The sequence below is a fragment of the Numenius arquata genome, chromosome 18, assembly GCF_964106895.1.
Source record: "Numenius arquata chromosome 18, bNumArq3.hap1.1, whole genome shotgun sequence".
NCBI lineage: Eukaryota > Metazoa > Chordata > Aves > Charadriiformes > Scolopacidae > Numenius > Numenius arquata.
In genome coordinates, this window is record NC_133593.1 from 10,863,668 (window position 1) to 10,884,518 (window position 20,851).

The 20,851-nt window shown below is 44.8% G+C and overlaps 1 protein-coding gene across 1 annotated transcript in view; it reads left to right on the forward strand.

Annotated features, from left to right (window-relative positions):
• The window catches only part of AATF (apoptosis antagonizing transcription factor), a 56,670-nt gene continuing 35,819 nt past the window's right edge, over positions 1-20,851 (forward strand). Inside the window, exons 1-5 of the mRNA XM_074160623.1 lie at positions 1-96; positions 2,619-2,807; positions 3,401-3,832; positions 4,512-4,649; positions 20,497-20,611. Coding sequence (XP_074016724.1) covers positions 12-96; positions 2,619-2,807; positions 3,401-3,832; positions 4,512-4,649; positions 20,497-20,611 — 959 coding nt within the window. The 5' untranslated portion in view covers positions 1-11. The remainder of the gene's footprint in view (positions 97-2,618; positions 2,808-3,400; positions 3,833-4,511; positions 4,650-20,496; positions 20,612-20,851) is intronic.

A 20,851-nucleotide genomic window follows, 5' to 3' on the forward strand; every position in this document is an offset into this window, starting at 1 on the left:
TCCCGGGCAAGATGGCGGCGCCCTTAGCGCGGCAGTTGGAGGAGCTGCTCAACCCCCGGCCCAGCTTGCGCGACCCCGAGGACGACGCGGAGGAAGGTGAGGGAGGGCCGGGAGGAGGGTTTAATACCCGCGGCCGGCGGGGGCGGGCTGCAGCGGGCAGGGGCGCCGCCGGACCGGCCGCACGTGGTGCCGCCACCGTGGGGTGCGTCCCGGGCCGGGCGCGGGTACGGGGTCCCCTCGGTCCCGCTGGGCTCTTCCGTCTTCCCCAGCCGCGGGCGGAGGTCGGATCTCGCCGCTGTGCCCCCAGCCCCAGGCGGCCCCACAGCGAGCGGTGCTCGGCCCGCCGCCACCTGCCGCACCGAGCCCGGGCAGGTCGCGGCCGGGGCTGTCTGTGGTGGGATGGAAATTACCTCAGGGACCGGGGCTGCCTCAGGGCAGCGTGAGGGGCTGGGGCTGCTTCAGGGATCGAAGTTGCTTCAGGAATCGGGCTTATCTCAGGGCTGCCAAGGGGCCGGGGCTGGCCGAAGGACCTGGGTTATTTCAGGGGTCGAAATTACCTCAGGGATGGGACTTACCTCAGGGCTGCCCAGGCCGGGCTGCCCCAGTGCAGGCCCCGCCGCAGGCCGTGCTGTGCCAGGAGCCAGGCTGGGGAGCGGATCCGGCTGGAAATCTCTAGGAAAAGGGTCGTAAAATCGCGGCGTCGGGGCAGGACGGCACCCTCTGCCCGTGAAGCCCGGCCGGCGTGGCCATGGGAGCAGGGGGAGGCTCGGTGGGTATGGTCGCTGGTGACAGCCCTCTCTGTCGCACCAGGTGCTCAGAGCAGGCCGCAGAGTGCTGCACCTGTCTTGTTTGATGCTTTCCAGTGGCCAATAATCAACTTACCTTTTTAATCAAGCTCTTTTTGCCTTAGTTATGAATTTTGAGACATTGGTTGCTTTCTCTATGACATGTAGGTGACAGTGTCATCTTCTAAGTTTCCAGGCTGGTGCCTGCCATTTCCTTGAGTTACCTTCTCCAGAGCAGAGTTACCTTCCCCAGACCGATAGCATCAGCTAAGCCGTGGGGCAGGACCCATGTGAGTTGACCATCACGCGTTGACAGCGGTTGGCTTCAGTCATGCTAAATGTTGTGCCAGCTGGCCTGGTTCTTCTATACAAGTGTCTGTGAGAGCAATAGTATCGTGTAAGCAACATTTCAGCAAACGTTGAGAAAATTAATGTAGTCAGTAAAGGCATTTTCCCATTTTAGTAATCAGACTTCCTGCTTTAGTGGTGTCAGGACTGAGAATGCCAGAAGATCTGTCGAGTGCCACCGGTCATTCTGCATCAGCCCCTCTTGCCCTGTGGTTCCCTGGTGCTGAGCATCTTGCCATCCTCTCGTAGCTGCAGTGACTATATTTAGACCAGATCTTGTTGCTTTGATTATGAGCAGGGGATATTTTTTTTTTTTGCTCCCCCCCTTGCCTCAAGTAAACACTATATGTGAGGCATTAACATTTCCAAACACACATTAAAAGAGCACTTAGCGATGTTCAGCCGGTTGGATCACTCAATTGGTTGAACAAAGCTAACCCTGTAATTTTGCGTACAGGGTGTCTTGCACATGAATGAAAATAAGGAGGGGGTATGGTCTGATGTGTTCTCTTTCCTGGACTGCTCCTCTCCTGTGTCCTGGAGAAGATGGGTATGAAAGAGTGTAATAACCACAGCGAAATTATTTTCTCTGTTTAGCCATTCTCAAATGTTTACCTATTTATGTGGTTTGTATATACAGCAAGAGGCCAAAGCGCATCTGAATTGCAGTTTTCCTCATTTAATCTGTAAGCGTGAAGTGAGTGAGGGCATTCCAGCTTTACTGAGTCTTCCACCCGGAGGAATACACTTCTCCTGGGACCTTAGTCAATCTGTGGAAGGGCTTGGATAGGCTTAATTTGTGGTGCTTTGCTCTAAAATAAAGAAGAGGCAGGGAAAAAAGTGTGAATCTAGGCAGTGTTTATTCAAAAAGAAAAGAATTCAGCAGGATTTTTGGCAAATGTTAATAAATATTAATCTCTGTATTGCAGGTGAGCCCTGTGGTACCAAACTCGTCTATGGAGAAGTCCAGCGTACTGGGAGGGGGGTTGGATTTAGTCAGTTGACATAACATCTCCCTTCCTTCCGCAGAGGTTAACCTGGCAGGTGGGAGAACACCTCTGGCCGCAGACATGTCACAAAATGTGTTCTGGAAAATAACCTTGTAGCTGTTTTATCTCTTCTGCTAGATCTTAAGTATTACTTTGCTCAGTAGTTTCTAGGCAGGACTGGTGCTGATCTACACGAAACCCAGCTTTGAGGCTTTTTCTCTGCCTTTGTTTCCCCAGCAACCTTTCCCCCTTTGCAGAAAATTAGCGGACTGGATTTCTTTCACCAGGCAGGGAAGAGCCTTGCTGCCTCTCAAAGCCTAAAAGCCAGACTCTTACGTGAGGCTGCGTTGCCATCCAGCTCACCTTTGCAGTATATTTTTGTTTGTAGAGCATGAGGAGTTTTCCATGGCTCCGTCCTACAGCTAATTCTTCTAGTCTGAAATTCAGTTCAGTTTAGACATCCCTTCTCCCCCCCCCTTTTTTTTTTTCCCCACAGCTACAGTTGCTAAAGTGATTGACAAATTTGAGGATGAAACTGCAGATGACATTTTGCCTGTTGGTGATATACGAAAAAAAGCTTCAGCCTCTCTCTTGGAAGCTGATAAAAGGTATAGTGGAAAAGCTACATCTCGCAAAGCTTTGCAAGAAGAACTCTGGGGAGATGCTCTGTCTGAAGAAGGGTCTGGTAAGGAATCTCATTTCTTTCCCCTTTTCGCTAGACTACATAAAATATGTTAGCATGTTAACTGAGCTAGTGCCATCTGAACTGAGGTGACAAACTTTAGGTCCCTGTTCAGGGCATTTAAACAGGTACAATTAAGTTGGACATCATCTTGAAGTGCCTTCCTGAAATTCAGGCCATATTTTTTTGGTCTAAGGGAAGAGGGTCAGCACACTGACTGAACATTGTGCAGAGGAAAAGAAACAGCTCCCGTTTTTAAGCCAATATATCTTGGGGACTGCAAGTATATTCAGATTCTCATTTTAAAAACGCATGTAGCAAATTCTGAGCACCTCGTTTGCTTATCGTGTCAGTGTTTCATTGGAAAGCTAAGCCATGGATGTACTGATCATTGCTGCGGTAAATGTGAGCTGAGATCTTTTTGTGGATATGTCTTTGTGTTTCCATTATTTAGCCAAACCAGAAAGTTATATCATACACAGATAAAACGGAGTTTGGAGCTTAAGTAGCCCAAACCCGTAGCTATTGATGATACATACTGCAAAGTGCCACATTTTGCTGGTAAGTAAATAACTTTTTTCTCTTTTAATTACTAGCTGAAGAAGCATTAGATGAATGGTACAGTGGCGGTGAAGATTCAGAAGATAATGGCAGCGTAGGCAGTAAACCAAAGGAGAAGCCCAGTAGTGCTGGCAGTGACCAGGAGGATGACTTGGGCGAGGATGAAGAGGCAGATCTGTCTGTCAAGGCCAAGGCACCGAAGTTCAGTTTCCAGAATATCACAGACTTTGAGGAATTTACAGAGGGGATGGATGACGTTGGAAGCAGCGAGGGGGAAGATGAAGATGATGCCAGCATGGAGGAAGGCAGTGATGAGGAGGAAGGCAGTGATGAGGAATACGGGAGTGAAAACCACGACCATATCAAGGAAACTAAAGACAGTGAAGATGATGGGGGGATGATGACCTTCTCAAAAGGACAAGACACTGAAGAAGTAGAAAAAGGCAAAGCTGTGAAGAACCAGCTAGGTTTGTGCATGTTTGCTTTGTGTTTTAACGAGACTTCCACCTTGCTGACACTGTAGAAACTGGCCACGTTAGGAAGCACTTCAGCATGTTAACATGCTGTTAGCATCCTGCACGTGCGTGCTACAGCAGCCCGAGTCATTTGCAAATGTTGTGCCAAATCTGCTGTGGAAACTGGTGTCACTGCTGGTACAAAATCTCGTGTTATGAAGTGTATTTATCCACTGGCTTAATTGAACCACTGCTGAATATACTTGTAGTATGGGTGGGGATGGGGACTTCCTACGCTGGTGGTGCTGTGCAGCGATGCTGATACCGCTTCTGTTTCTTTTAAAAATTTAATACTGAATGCAATTTCTTTCAATCTGTCCTATTAAACTATCAACCTCCATTTGCAGCATTTCCTTTTAAACAGTAAAACAAAGGGGTGATTTTTTTTTTGATTTTTTTTTTTTTGTGAATCACAGAATTCCAGTCAGGATCATAGCACGGGATGCTGCTCTGTCCAGAGACACCCTGTGGTACCAATTTTGTGCTGGGACAGTGAAGGCAAAGATTTGCCCTGACCAGGAGTAATGTAGCCCAAAGGAGAGGGCCTGTGCTGTTCAATCAACAGCTCCTTCACAAGGAGCGAGTGCTTTGGCTTGCTGAATAACTGTTTTATTTTCTCTTTGTCATGAAGCACTGTGGGATCAGCTATTGGAAGGGAGAATCAAGATGCAGAAGGCGCTCCTGACAGCCAACCGGCTTCCGCAGCCAGATACTTACCCAATCTTCAGAGAGGAAGGTGGACAAGAATTTGACAGTGCTGTCAAGAACTGTAAGAATTCTTCAATCTTTCTACTTTGGGTAGACTCTGCTGTAACCAGTGTGTTTTGCCTGTGTGGGGAAGCGTTAATGAGACAGCAAGGGCTTTGAGTAGCATCTGTCTGTAGTATTAGCTGTTGGTTTGTATTGCCTTAATCACTAATTGGGTACTGTGCAAATAGAAACCAAAAGGTATTTCCTACCCCAGACAAAGAAAAGGTCTCCTGTCACCCACTCTGTATGTGCCTAGTTGGTCTCTGCTGATGGCCTGTTGTCACTTATCTGATGTTGGTAAACCTCACCTCGGGTCCTGCTGCTGTTTCTAGTTCATGTGGGGATTGAATTTTGCTTACCAAATTTTTCAAGTTTCATGCTGGATCTTGGAAATAATTGGTTTGGTTGTTGCTGTTTGGTGCAGAGTTGGGATGCTTCTTTGTCCAGAGACACCTTGTGGTACCAATTTTGTGCTTTGTCAGTGAAGGCAAAGATTTGCTCTAACCAGGAGTAATGTAGCCCAAAGGAGAGGGCCTGTGCTGTTAAGCCAAGAGCAAATATCTTTTCAGCTTGGAGCTGCTTCATCTGTTTCTTTCTTAGGATCACTATTAATGATATTGATCTGATGAGATTTGTAGTAGATTCTCCAATATGGCAAATATAATGTGCAGGCTCCCGTTGATAAGTGCAAAGTACTCAACTTCAGTGTCTTGTGGATCTATTTAATTTTTAGAATTGAGCACCTTTTTTACTGGCCTTAAGGTAAAAGCACATGGAGATAAAATGTCAGGTATGCTACCCTTAGGAATACGTATAAAATACTGCAAGTTCATTGTTTTCTGTCAAAAATCATACAGATGACAGTTTTTATACACAGACTGTTCATTGTGCCCAATAATTCTGCTAGTCAGAAATTAATGAACTTCAGAGGGTATTCTTCCAGTGATTTTTGAATAATAAAGGTAAGACCAGTAGCATTTTAAAGCTTGCCAGGTTGGTTATCCCTTCCACTTCTATTTCTTCTTTCCCAATCTTGAGATACCGCTCACTTTCCAGAATGTTTCGGCTCCGTAGGTGAGCACCAGTGGAGGATCCCGAGAAGCCCCCTCAGGCGAACCCGTTGGTAGGAAACACTAGTGGTGTCCGGAGCCTTTCATGCTAAATATCAGAGACACCACCTGAACCTCCTGGTTTGCTGTGGCTGTATCTATTCAGCCACACCATGTGTCAGGTTGTACAGGGTGTAGCGATACCTGCACATTGGAAAACCTGCAGCATTGATACCTGCACGTTGAGAAACTGTGGCCTGGGCTGGCACAAGTCATCCTAAAACTGGATTAGGAGCTTTCACTATCATCAAACCTGACCCTGAGTTTTGCCCCTACACCAAATTCTCGCTATCATCTTACGGCTTACACCTGACCCGAACATGGCAGCTAATCAGCTTATCTGGAGTTACAGCAGGTGAGGTACTTTCTATTTTAAAGTTAGGGCTCCTGCTTTAAATGAAGTGATTAAGGAAAAAAAAAAAAAAGGCGGACTCCCAACAATACTAAGCTGACCTTTCAGTGAAATGCATGTTATTAATGTATTTAATGAGATGCATTACAAACTGCACCAAGCACTGTGTTTCATTACAGGTCTAAAATGCAATATCATTAAAGACCTTTAACAGAAACAATGGTTGACATTTTGATATTTCCCATAAGCAAAATACATCCAGGAACATGGAGTGTAATACTGTACCCAGTACAGCAGAGAGGTTAATCTTTCCGTTGTCCAGAACACTAAAGGAAAATCCACTGTTAATAACTGCTCAGTTATTCCCTCCCCACAACTCTTTTCGTAATCTGGGCAGGCAAGTTGCAGTATTCTCTGATATTCCTGATAGTCTGGGTTCCTGTTCTGTATTTCATCTGTGAAGACAGCAAGAAAATAAAGCTGGAGTGGCCTGGGCAAAGTTAGCAGGGGAAGTGCTCAGACTGGCAGGTGGAAGTAATGAATTTAGGAATGCTCTGGTACTACTACACTTGTTTAGTGTTTTCTGGTGTTCTCTAAGGGACCAAATTTATATTTCTCTTCTAATTTCTATGTTTTTAAAATACTTTTTGTTGTAACCTACTTTACTGTTGTAATTTTTGACAATCTGCACTACTGTGCAATGCAGCTATCTTTCACTGCCCTCCAAAAATGCTCTTTCCAGAAGTCACAAAGTGCCAAGCATGAAAAAAAGAGTGAATTTGTACATGAAGATCTCGTGAAAGACTAGGGATGTAGTTGGTGATATCTGGTAAAGACCCATTTCTCTCGCCCTTTGCTGTGTTGGGCCCTGGGAGAGGGGCTCATGTCTAATCAACAGCTAGAGCTTTACCCCCTGGGCAGTCTGAGCTGTGTTACAGCTTCTGCCTGAACAGCAGGGCTGTGACCTGTCCGTTCAGGTGAAACTAAATCCTTTCTGAAAATACGCATCGTAATATATTTAAGGTTCTTTCATTAATTGATGGACTTTGATTTATGAGGGGGAAAAAAACCACCTCACTTACCATAAATCAGCTTCCATTAAAAGTCCCAATTTTTAGCTGATCAAGTGGTTTAGTGCCTTCTATAAAAATAAACTTTTTTACTTTATTCTAAATACTGATGTACTGGTATTTACTGGGCTGGGTAGGTGTTTCTGGACTCTTGAGTTCTCATCCCAGTTGTACTACCAGCTTGTGGGTAGGATCCCATTCCCCAGATGGGAAAAAATACCAAGATTGTGCATGAGAAAGTTTAAAGATGAGCGGGAGACAGGACTTGGTAGATATTGAATGTTGAGGTGGTTCCATTGGACGTGGTGTGCTTCACTCTTGAACAGGGTTTGTGATAATTGTGACGTTGACACTCTTTTGGACAGGATGATACTCTCCTTTCAGGGAAGCCTCAACACTTCTTTCCAAATCCATGAAATAAATTTGGCATGCTGTCATCATCTTTACTGAACAGGAGGAAATGATTTGGTGTTCAAGTTGCACGAAGCTGTTCGTGCCAAAGATCCAGACTCTGGGTGTACCCTGTAGGGCAGGAGGGCACCTCTCTGAGGTCCTGGGCGAGTCCCTCATGTCCCTTTGAAAGCTGCCCCAGAATGATTTCCATAGTTTATCCCAAGTCCTTCCATCGCTCCTGAAATTTCTGCTGTGTGCTCACAGCAAGGATGATTTTTTTTTTTTTTTTTTTTTTGCAATGGAAAACAATCCTTCCTATATTTGCCTCTTTGGTATCTCCCACTTGTGACCTCCTCTGTGCAGCTCAAGGGGGTAGAGAAATCCCCTTAGGAATGGAGTATAATTATGTTAAAGAGTAGACAGCAATGTTCTCTATATCTGCAGTTTTAAAGTCAAATTTGAGTGAAAATGGTAAGGTCATGCTTGTTTTCCAAATTTTGAGGTTGGAGGTTACAAAACCTCCAATGTTTAATTTATTATTTTTGTAATCTTTTATGATTTTTTTTTTTTTTCATTTAAATGATACAACGTGCCTTGGACAATCTTGGATTCCTGAGATCTCAGGTTCTGGTGGATGATTTACTACAAAATTGCTTATAAATTGAAGTAGAAAATGTTTTGCAGACCTGGCAGCTTTCAGGCTTCACACCCATTTGTCACCCAGCATTTCCCTTTGTGTATAGAACAAGAATTAATTAGGCTGCACTGCAGGAAAAGTTTATGGCCATAATTTATATAGGATGAATTTCTGTTTAAAGAGACAGCATTGCTTTGTTTGCACTGTCTTACTTTTTCTTTCCTTTTTTTTTTTTTTTAAAAAAAATCTTTAATTATATTCCAGATTTTTTTTTTTTTCTGTCACCCTTTTTACATACAAATTGGAGACCAAACTCTAGTCGTGGAGCTCATGTTTATTCCTGTTTTGCATACATGGAGGAAGTCTGAGTGGTTTTTAATGCTGAAATCACAGTGGCTGCGCTCGGAATGCAGTGGAAATGTTTAATGCACTGCACACGTGTGAGTGCTGCTGCCTGGAGTGCTCTGTTTCACCCAGATACATTTGTATTCTCTTACACCCTATCTCCCAGTCTAGTCCAGGGCTTGAGATGTTGCCTCTGTTTGGGGTCTTGCACGTTCAATTAATGTTTTTCATAATCAATGCAAGTCAGAATTTGCAATCTGCTCCTGATTTGCACATTAAAGAGACCCATTAATTAAAAATTCCAATCCCTGGCATGTTCCCGCAGGATCCTTGCATTATTTACATAGAAAAGGAGTGCAAGGTGCAAGTTTCTGTGCTGTGTCTCTGCGCAGATTGCATGCCTGCCATTCATATTTCTGTGTATGCTTTCAAGGGGGAGGAAGGTTAGAAGTGGATCTCATGAAAATGTCACGAAAAATTACCTCGGGGGCAAGAAAGAGCCAAAGAAGAGGTGGGAGCAACATTAGTGAAGCCACGTCCAGTGTTGGGAATTAAACGGGGTCTGGGTTTGGGGCTTGTTATGTTAAATCTTGATTCAGTGACTAAAAGCCCCACAGCTAATCGGGGGGCAGCAGGAGCTTTAAGAAATGATATCTCTCAATCAACAGAGGGTAGAAGCTGTTGTCGTATGTGCCCTGGGCAGCTGGGCTTCCCAAAAGTAGTTCTGTTCGTGCTATTTTAATTATTTTCTCTTTACAATTCCTGTTAAAAATACTAAGCTTGGAATGTTTCAGTGAGCAGCAGTGAGACAGTGACACTTTATACTTCACAAAAAGAGCTGGGAATTCTCATTTTTAAATAGTGTAATGTGTCATTTTCAGTTTTTAGTCGTCAAGATGAGGAATTAAAACCGTAGAAACGCAGGTGAGGCTCATGCAGAAGGCAAGATGCTGATGGTAATTGCAAGACTTTAAATGGAGAAGTGCCTGTATGTTTCTCTGTGTGTATGATTTCACTTTCCAAGAGCTCAGTAGGTCCCTGAAATATAAACTACCAGTTGAATTTTTATGGGTCTTTTTTGCTTTGACTCCATCTGTCAGTGGATAAAGAGAAAACACTGGAATCCCACATTTCTATTCTTCAGCATAAGCTCAAGAGAAGTTGTTTTGGAGAAATGGAGAAAATCCTGGTTTTGGTAAAAGGTAGACTTGCAGGGTCTGTACGAAGGGGTTTCCTCGCTGAAGGGACAAAAGCGTGGACAGCAAATACGAACTGTTACTTACACTTTGTAGAGCTGTGGAGAAGTTATGCAAAGGTTCGTGATCAATAACAAAATAAACCTGAATGAAGTGAATCAGATAAAAAAAAAAAAAAAAAAAAATCAAATGAAATGCTCCATGTGGTTGCAGGGCCGTTATCCCCGAACCTGCCTGGGTTATTAATGCATGAACGGAGCGGTAGCGGTGAGCTCTGCCTGGCAGCAGCTGGGACCCTTCAGCGCAGGGCCTTGTCTGCTGCTGATAGAAAATTTTATACATTTTTTTTTTTTAAATTCTGCTGAAATTTCTGCATCTTCTCTCAACTCACAGTGATGTCTGAACTTTAATTTGTGTTCTCTGTTGTCAACTATATCTTATTTTCCTGATCACTGTGATGTTACTCTAGATGATTCAACCATGGACGTTCTCTGTGGCCATGAGCTAGTGGCATTCCACCCGTGCACAGCATGCAGTTCTTGTGTTCCTTGTACTCAAGGAAAGTGTATTACCTGGGAGAAACCTTGTTTCCCCCATCATAGGGCATTTCTATATCCCTCCAGGGATATAGAAATCCCTCTGGAAATCCTTCCAGAACTGTTGCGTTGGGGTCATTCACACAGAGATGAATGACCTGGAGACAGGGTGTTGCAGAGCACTGCGGGGTGACCATGTTCACTCCATAAGCACACTGGGACCTGAGGACAGCAGAATAGTGCGTTTTGCCTCTTGGGATTAAGTTATATGTAACGGTGGAGACCAGTCCTTTTTTTGTACCCTCCTAGCAGTGTTCCTTGCAGCCTGTGTGGTGTTACAGAGTGTGTTTCTTTCTGGCTGCTCTGGGGACGTAATTACACCTTGAAATGGTGTTGATGCTTGAACAGTGGTTCCCAGTCCTGCCTTTCCTTCTCCATATTGAGTTTGGACTGCAGAATATTAGAGTGTGTGCACCTTTTACATCCTTTAATATGTGTTTAAAACAGGGTGCTGTGAAGAATCTTTATTTAAAAGACAGACATCGAAAGATGAAACAAGGGAAACGAGCGTGAGCTACATGTGACATTTGCAGGAAGCAACTCACTATTCATAATCTTTCCGGAGCCCATTTCTTCAACTCAGAGTCAGTTGTTGGATAACTTATATTACACATTGATTAGTTATTCCCTTAAGGTGTTACACATCTCAGGGGCAGCTAGCCAACGGTTGCTATTTAATTATATTTTATTGTAAAGTAGAGTGAGAAGGAGCACTTGGAAAACTTTGCAGGACTTGCCCGGGACTGCACAGGGCTGGGTGTTTGGTGCCTTCTGGGAAAGGAAGGAGATGTGGACATTCGTTCCTAAAATGTGCAGTCCAATCCAAACACTGACCCAGAAACGGGCACATTTGTAACGAGGGCCCTGGTAAAGGGCTGTGCTTCCACTTGGAGCTGTTTGGACCTTTATAATCATTGCCTGAGCTGGGCTCTTGGTACGGCAGGTTGGTTAACTGCTCCCGTGACAAATATCTGAGGCTTGTGACTAAACAGCGCGTTTGTGGACAAGGCCTCTTAAGGATGTGATTAAGAATCCCACTTACATTCATTGCCAGCAGGAGACCTGCAAAGATGCCATGTGTTTTCTGGTTTTACATTCTTGCATATTAAACGTTTCTGTGTGAATGCTCCACACTGATTATCTTTATTTACTTCTGGGTTAGTTCTGTAATATTTTGGTGAAAAGGGACTCCAGACAGAGGGAAAGATTCTCTTTAGTATCTGGTTGGTGTATGTTTGTTTGTATGTTCTCAGTGTCTTTTATTGGAGGATTTTTTCTGGATTCTGCTACTCTGATTCCTGATGTTAAAAAAAATAATAATTACATTCTATGCAAGGTCGAGGTAAGTCATGTTGAAGCAGCTGTTTAAGCATTGAGTAACTTTGGATAATATCAAGTCTGCTTTAGGTACCAGAGAACCTCTACCCCTTCCTGCAAGAGAGGATGTGTCGGGCCAGGTGTCCTCTCCTGTGGGACAGCGGTGCTCCATCTGATGGTGGGCCACCCTCTGCCCTGCTCCTCGCCTGCTCCTGCTTGTCATTTTACACATCTGGGTAGCATCAGAGGAAATGTCCTTTATTGACACAGGCTTGGAATTTTTCAGAGAAGCCTTAGGGAATCAGCTGCCAATAATTCCAGTCATAATTTTGTTATCACCTCTATGTGTGGATCACTTTTAAAACTCAAATGTATCCATACATACATCTGGAGATGATAATGCATTAATACAGAGCGGGGTAGATGTCACCGGGGAGTGGGGGAGGAACTGAGGCACAGGCAGATTACACAGTTTCCAGAGGCATAGAGCAGTTACAGGATTAATTGGTGCTAGGCAAGATCATGGACTTAAATATATTCTTGCTTTGAAGATTTTACTGGGAGCCTGCACAAATGTGTGACAGCGGAACTGGGTTTCAAGGCTGAGTGTAAATTATTGTGATCAGATCTAGCCCTCTTACAACTGGTAGTTCATTTTAATTGAATTGTATTAGTGTAGACACTTTATGAATACAAAAAACATCCTGCTTGTCAATTCATGCAGGGTTGAATTTGATTTAAATGGATGTGGATGCAGATGTCCCCAAATTTCACCTTTCGTCTCTGATCTAATAAATAATCTATTCAACTCTTTTTGGGACTGAGCCAAAGCCTGTTGACATTAACGAAGACTTCTCTCAACTAAAATAAATTAATGAATCGGACCCTTTTTTGTCCATTTTGTGGTAATGATCCTCTGCCTTGGAGAGCTTTTGCGAAGAACTGGGGTCAGTAGGGATGATAAGATCACGGGTAGCCATTCTGTGTATGTTCCAGTGGGTGAGAGGGAGGAGATAAGAAGTGAGAAGCTTTAGCCAAAGGCACAGGTCTCCAGTTTGGAGCTTTCTTGTTTCTCTGCGTGTTCAGTTGGGTGATGGCGATGTGAGGTTTTGTGCCGGTGCAGGATTTGGGCTGTGAGAGCTACCAGGAAAGTGTTTTGTGGTCTTGTCATTGTTGTCTGTGAATTGTTCAGAAATCCTGAGGGGTAGGAGGTAGTGGAGAAGAGAAGCGCAGGATGTTTATTTAACATGTAGTTTGGGTCTTTTTTCAGAGGGGAAAAAAAAAAAAAAGGGTATTGCCCTTCCTCACTGAGTGCCAAGGCTTTTAGCTTTTGGTATTTAATCTTTTTGAGCAGAATTTTTGTCTGCTTCTCTTGTATAGATGTGGTAAAATTGAAATGCTCCCATTTTATAGGTTATCTCCATAGCCATATGTGTTGGACACTATTGGTGTCGGAGGTTTATTTTAAAGCTGTCTTAAATTCTAGTGCAAGAAATGCCAGGAGAGTCTGTAGGTGTTGGCCTGATACATCCGAACTCCGGACTGTGGGATTACACCACACTTTAAGCACATCAAATAGGTTTGCCTACACTTGAGTTTCCCAAGTTAATTAATAGCTAATTAAATTGAGTTTAGCTAAATATTTGTGCATGTTAGTCCTGTATACTCCACAAACAAGATGTGGGGAAACAAAGGCTTGCAAAGCATCCAGACAAGCGTGTGCAAATGTCAGCTAACTGGGATTAATTGGCAATTGGTTACCTTGAGATGGAAACTCAGTGCTTGTCATGATAAATGTAATTAATGGCCTGGTATTATATGGGGAGGTCAGTCTAGATGGGCTAATGTTCCCTTCTGTCCTTAATATCTAGATAACTATGAAATTTTCACGTTTCTTCTTCCTTTCTCATTCTTGCATATGTACTTGGGGATTCCTGCCTGGCAGAGATGGGAATGTGTGCTGTCAGCTTCTTTACATTTACAGTAATGTAAACCATCAGTTTTTATAAATCTCATTTTTACAAGCCCCGTCCCCTCCCTGGTTTGGGCTGATATCAAAAGATGATGGTTGAGGGGAATCAGTAGAGCATGAACTTCATGGAAGTGTTTCTCTTTCTCTCCCTTCTCAGCTTTCCCCCTCCCCCAGTCCCCACTAATAAAATCCTTGAATACCAAGCCTTTTATTCTATTGTTGCATCTAGTTATTTTCTTTACTTTTAGCAAACTCATTTGTGTCTGATCCTGTTGTCCTTACTGTCAAATGCAGTAATATTAGAGTGAAAGGGCTAAATTGAGTCCGTTCTGTAACTCTGGGAGTCAGCTGAACTGCTTGTGTGAAAGGGGTTTGCAGCGTTGGCTCCTTTGTGCTGAAGGAACACAATTTTCCCCTCTGCAAAGGCTTTTGCATCATTTGCATTCCAATGGAACCAGCAAATTGGGCCTTTGGTATGGAGCAGACCTTTTTTTCTCGCAATCAGCAGAAAAGTCCTTTTTCCTACCATCATTTGATAAAATTCCACAAACTCGGTGTTTTGGGAAGCATGAAGGGAATGTTACTCCATCATTTCCTAAAATAACCTGGGCAAGATTTACAAGTGCTTTGTGGTAGGATTCAGCTGAAGTCTGTGAGAAACGGAGACGTAACCATACCACCTCTAAAAAAATCAGATCACTCTCTGCTGCCAGAGGGCTCGCAGCAAAGCCTGTAATTTAGTCTGGGCTGGCTCTGGTGGCTTCTGTCTTACGCTTCTCAGTAGCCTCTTATTTCTGTGCATCTTGGGTTTGGGGCACCGGGACACACAGGGGTGCAGCTCTGAAGACAGCAAAGGTCCTCCTACCCCGTATTGTTCCTCCTACAGTTAGTTACGCCGTGGGAATTACAGCAAAGCTGTTGTCCAGAGCCCCGTGTTTACGATGCGATACCTGGAGGAATTCCCCCCGCCTTTTCCTGGCTGGTAACGTGTCTCTGCTGTTGGGAATAGAGAGCAAGCTCCAAAAGTAATACTGACAGACTTCAGAATTATGATACACTGGAGCTCTGGCGTAATTCTTTGTTGAAGAAGTTAGAGGCCTAAAATGTTAAGGCTTATTGTTATTCTGAGTTGATAATCTCTGCCTTGCTTTAATAATTTTTCCTCATGCCTGGATAGCCTGCGAGTTGCACAATAATCACTCACACAGCTTTGTAATCAATGCCCAAAGTAATAGGATTCCGCTGGCCAACGGCAATTAATAAATTTGTGTCTTTTTTAAAACACTAGCAAGTCGGGCCTGAAATACGACTGACTGGCTTTCCTCATTTGCATATTTATTGCAGTGGAAAAATTCTTGCCGAATGATTGATGTTGAGCCTGCCTCTTGAATTCCAAACAGCACATTATTATGAAATGAAAAATGCCGGCCATACAGTTGATTAAAGTTGAAGACAGTGGAATCGGTGTTTTTTAAGATTGTGGGAGAATTAAAGGCATATTTTAATAGATGTTGACAAGAAGTGAACTAACAAAAGCAAAGCAAAGGATTTGCTTGAAAAGATTTAATCAAACGTGTTTCTTGGGGGATTAATTGCTGGGGATGACTAGTGCAAGTGGCTGGCTTGTGGATTTGAATGAGAAGTATTGTTCTCGGGCCAGCGTATTGAGTGCCATTTTGACCTGTAGTTTAACTCCTGTCCTGCAGTCCTTTGAAAGGAGTGAAAATTTCCCCTCTTCATCTGAATGTCGGGATAAATGCGTGTACCTGATAAAGATGCTTTTCATTATGTGCAGCTATTAAAGTAAAAGAGGTTTGATTCCTCGCCGCCTTTTTTTATTTGCATAACGTGACCAGAGCGCTGGGCACCGCGCGGGTTCGGTGCTGTGGTGACACGGTGACTCTCCACGGTGACGGCGGGGGGGACGACGGACTCTCCCAATATTTGGCAGCTCAGCTTCTGCTCCACAGGCTGCGGTTCACACGCCAGCGTTGTTCCAGCTTTTCTGTGTGAGCACCTCAGACAGCCCGTGGAGGTACGCGGAAAATTAAAAGCTTGCATGCCGACGGTATTCCTGTGATGCCAGATCCTCCGGTTTAATTGAGGGGAAAAAGTAGTTAATTTCTAGCTTTGGCGCGGGCTCTCAATTTCTGCCATCCCCTGTGCGTGCCGGTGTTTTCCTGCTGGTCCCTCACGGTCAGGATGCTCAGGTTTGTGGTTGCGTACGGTGAAAACAGGCACCGTTCTGTAGGGCACAGCAGTGCCCCATCACACCCTGTAAGATACCACAAGCGTACAGCGATGGAGTGAAATTCCTGCGAGTTTTGCCCCAATTTTAAGACACCGTCTCTGACCGTCGTACTCTGGACCTGCTGGATGGATGCATCAGGGCAGGGAGGAGCTTTTTTGGGAGTCCCCCTGGTCGTCTCTCTGTGAATACCTCTGAAAGCCTGGCCTTGAGGCACCGGCTTTTTTCCATCGCCTTAAAGCGTCTCTGTGTGAGGCCGCTCCCTGCTGCTCCCACCAGCTGCCGCTCTCCGCAGCTGCTTGGGAAGATGAAATGAGACCCCATTTTTAGAGGTCATGAAAAAGAGCACAGATATTTTTCTGCGCGGGAAGCTGCCCGCCTCTGGAAATGCTGAACTGGGAGCGATGGACGAGCACAGAAGCCATTGTGCCTATGAGTCCCCAGCGTGGCAGCGCTGGGACCTCAGCGGCAGCGGGGGGCAAAACCACCCTCTGCAGAGACCCTCTCCTCTGGTGGTGGGACCACGTCCTGGGGTCGGTGTCCTGCAGTCAGGAGCCATCCCATGCAGAGGGGGGGACGCCAGCAGTGCAGCCAGTTTGTCCATAACCGCTGGCATTGACAAAATTGATTTTTGTGGTTTGAGAGCAGTAGGACAGATTTCATCTCTGGTGGGTCTCCTGACACTTTGATACATGGCAGTGCTATCCCTGAACGGAGCTAAATACTCCAGGGCTACTTTCTGACTGGGTGAAGGGATGTATAAAATGAGAACGTATGAGAGAGCATTAACAGAAAGGCACACTTTGATTTACTGATCCTGGCTCCCAGCTTTCTTGGTGGATTGATATGCTGTCTGCTGGATCTGGAACAACTTTTTCACTCCCGTACACAAAATGAAGGGGCTCCCGTGGACTCTTAAAAGTGACTCTTGCAAGTTAGTGCCTCACCACAGACACTCCGAGTCCCATTTAAGCTGGAAGTTATATTCCAACCACGTTTGCTGTGTTCTTGGAGCAGCTGCAGATGGATCCCACTCAGCATCTTTTTTTTTCTTTCCCAAAGGGCAGGTTTGAAAAGGTTTGATGGAAGGAGGGATTGCCTCTTGCCCTGGGGTTAGTTGGCCTCTCCTACACACAGAGTATGAGTTGTCGTTTGGGGGAATTTCAGTTGCTCATACTGAAATTCCATAAGGGGATCCACCTTCTTTTATTTTTAAGGCAGGGCTGAGCCACCTGTCCTCAAATAACACAGGCTGGATGTGCAAGAAAAGGAGATAGTTTTGAGGTTTTTTTCACTGATGGTGTATGGCCCAGTGTTAAAGGTGTCAGTTGTGACACTGATGTCGCCATAAGTTAGAATATTTACCCCGGCACATTGCAGTGCAGATTATAAGAGAGATGCAGCAAAGCTGCCAGCAGGGAGCGGGAGAGGCACAGACCCTAAAGCTTTAGAAATCAAAAATCATCAGGGACCACCTAGGACCTAATGCAGCTGGTGGCCATGGGAGGCCCAGGGCTGGCGTTGCCTCTGCTCTTAGAGATGTTGCTTTGGTCTGTGAACAGAGCAGGACCTGATGGTTATCACACGTGAAAACTGCTAGTTGGTTGCCTTATGGTACTGGCATGCTTCAAAGCTCCATGTTTGTGACTCTTTTTAGTTTAATTGTCTGTTTCAGACATGGGGCAACATTAAAAAGCCACCTAAAAAAATGTGCTGTGGGGGATAGGAGAGCAGGAGGGTCAGCATCCAGCTTTCCTTCAAAATGACGTGTTTGCATCTATGAAACAGTTTTGTTTTATGCTGCCTTCATTCACAAATGGAGTCAGTTTTTTACCCAAAGCAGACAGTGTAACGGCACACGAAGGCATTAGAGGGATGAGAAGAGGAAGAGGAGATTGGGAAGAAAACAGTCCCTTCTGGAATTAAACGTGAAATGGATAGGGCAGGGCTGGATGGAAAGAGGGCAGCGGAGGGTGACTCTTGCCTTCTGAAGTTGAGTTTACAGCACACTTAAGCACCCAACAGTAACAATGAGAATGCCATCCAATAATGCTATTAAATACACAAGAACTGAAAGCACGGAAATTACCCAGCTGTAAGAGGCTCATGATGAAGCCACTGTCTGGAATAATTAGCCCTCCCACCTGGTTAGACGCACGGTCATTGTCTTTCCTGCCCTCTCCATCCCCTTCACTCCAAATAAAATTGCTCCCCATCCCCACTTCTGTTGGGGTCCATATCTCATAGCCTGGGGGAACTCGAGCCTGTCTTTATTCCTTGCCTGCTCGCCGTGGCCCTGATATACCCCAGAAGAGCTGGAGTGCTACTCCAGTTATAATTGACAGGATCAAAGCCGCCTGGGGTGCATTAGCACGGCTGCTGGAGGATAGGCAGCGGGTAGAAAATAAACAGTTTCGGAAGCTCTGGGGACATTTAGCTGTGTTGTAGGCAGTGGGAAGGATTTTGCTGCTGTAAGCTGTGTGCTCGGGCTAGGGTGGGGGCACTTTCCTTTTGCGAGTGATGCTTTAGCTGCAGACACGTACAACAAATGCATTTTTAAGGGCTTTTGTCTGTTTGTCTCTCGGAATTGTTTTGATGCTAACACATGACTGTTTTACAAGTACAGCAAATCTAATCCATTAATAGGTTTATATAGAAGAGTTGTCAGAACGTATCTATAATGAACCGTGGGCTGGGGGAGGATAAGTCCAACAGCTGATCTGCAACAGAAATCTTAAAGCATCTTCTCCTTGACATTTCGTGTTACTGAGGTCAGGCCGTAATTTATCTGAAGATGGTGACAACTGAGCAATATCAGAGTGGTAACGTGCGGGAGATTGAGACCTCTGAATGTCTGGGCTGATTTCTGTTCGCACTGTCTCTGTCTGGCTGATGAAGATTTGCTGTTTGCTCTACCCATGATCTCTGTGTCCTCCATTTAAAAAAAAAAAAAAAAAAAAAGCTAAAAAGCAAGTGGTGAAAACTTCTCTCCTTCTCTCCATCCTGTTATGGTAACTCAAAGAAAGAAATGGGTTTGGGAGTTAAGTAAAACAGCCCCGCTGACTTCACATCAGTGGAGGAACTGGCAGAGGAGGTACCAGGGGAAGCTCTGGGGAACTTCCCACCATCACAGTGCTCCTCCTGCCCTCTGGACAAATCCACGTGCTCCGGCAGCCAGGGTTACTGCTGCCCTCAAGGATGCTTGTGGGTGCCTGGGGAAGGAAGCCAAGCCTGCGTGAACATATCCTGCAAGAAAACAGATCCTGAAGTGGTGTGCTACGCTCCTCCGAGCATTTCCCCTTTCGGTGCTGCCTCTTTGTAAAAATAGAAGGCAATACACCAGTGTCAGGTAAATATAAATTAATCTGTGTAAAGTTCAGTTTAGGGTTTTTTTTGATAGAAGCGTACTAAGTGTTTTACCTGTAAGAGCTGACCCTGTGATGGATGTGTAGCCATGTACAAAGGGAGAGTTTGTGTAGGCCTAGACAAACACTTGTTTTATATTGGAGTGTTCTGCGGGGAGGCTTGTTGGTTGCCACAAAAGAACTATTTTTAAAGAACAGATGCTGCAACGGTGTGCCGTTAACCCTTCCCGCAGTCAGCTGCGACTGTGTCCTTGGAGAACATAAGATCATTGAAACAGAGATTGTGTTCTCTGCATCGGCATAGATAAGAAAATAGTCAGCTATGAAAGTCTTTGGATACAGAGCATCAGATCTACGGGATTTGTGTCTGCAAATACCCTGGAAAGCAACTGCTCATCCCCCTAAAACAAACCTTCAGACCATGTATTGAGCATTTTGTACGCCTCTCTACTCCAATCTTTTCTTCACTTTCTTTTCTGTGGATGTCTGGGCCTGAAGTTCTGCTTTTCTGATCAGAATCCTCTCATTAAACTTGCCAGGGCATTGTTTAAGTTTCCCCCCAATAGATCAGATCTTGCTACATTTAATTTTACTTACAATCTAATTTCTGATACCTCCTGCGTGGTGAGCACAGCGGCATAGAATCCAGCAGTAGTCACAGCCCTGCAGGAGCTCGGTTTTTCTTCTTGCCCTCCCTCCTTCTGCTCCCTAGAAGATGCACATTATGTACAAGGAAGAAAAGCCAGAGGTCAAGTTTAGACGGGGTGTACATATATACATTTTCCTTTGTGTTGCTTCGTATTATCAAACTGACACTGGGCCCTGCTGCAGAACTTAACACGGGAGGGAAGGGAGTTAGTCAGCAAAAACGGTTGTCATGTGTGTGTCATCAGACACTTGTGCACACAGTACTTGCTTCTGCAATATGTTAATCCTTTGGGCTCTGCCTGAATGTTTGTTGGTGAAACACTAGATCAGTACTCCCCACGTGCAGCCAGGCAGATGTTTAGGAGCCAGTCCTGCCTCCTTTCCTCCCTTTTGAGGAAAGAAACCTTCTTTCCCAGCGTGGTGATGTTTGACATTAACAGCTATAAATCAGTTTGAAGATAAACCAGCATCTCTGTTTAGAGAAGAACTGTTAATGGGACATGCAGTAGCTGTGGCAGAAATTCAGATTCAAGATGAGAAACTAAGCACCGCAAAGCTGTGTCTCCACCAGAAACAAAGATCAGGGGGAAACTGTCACTTGTGCCTCTTGTTCTGCAGGTTGTAAAGCCCTGGAGGCATTGCTGAAAGTATTAGTGGAACTTCAGGATGAGCTGCTTTATCAATACCCAGGCACAAGGCATCTGGTAGATGGAAAACAATCTAAAGCTGAGAGGTAAATACAAAATAAGACCTTTCTGAATCCTTTGGTCTCCAATTCTCCAACAAACAGGACAGCGCACAGCCTTCCTGACCATACTCACTCCCTGCTGTTCTCTCAGCTGCTGCTGTACCTGGGTGACAGACACTCTGGACAAATGACCATTTGAGTTCCTTCTGCCAGACTGGGAACTCTGTTTTGTAATCTTTCTGGTAACAGAGGAGGGGCTAAACCACGGGTCTTTTGCCATAAATA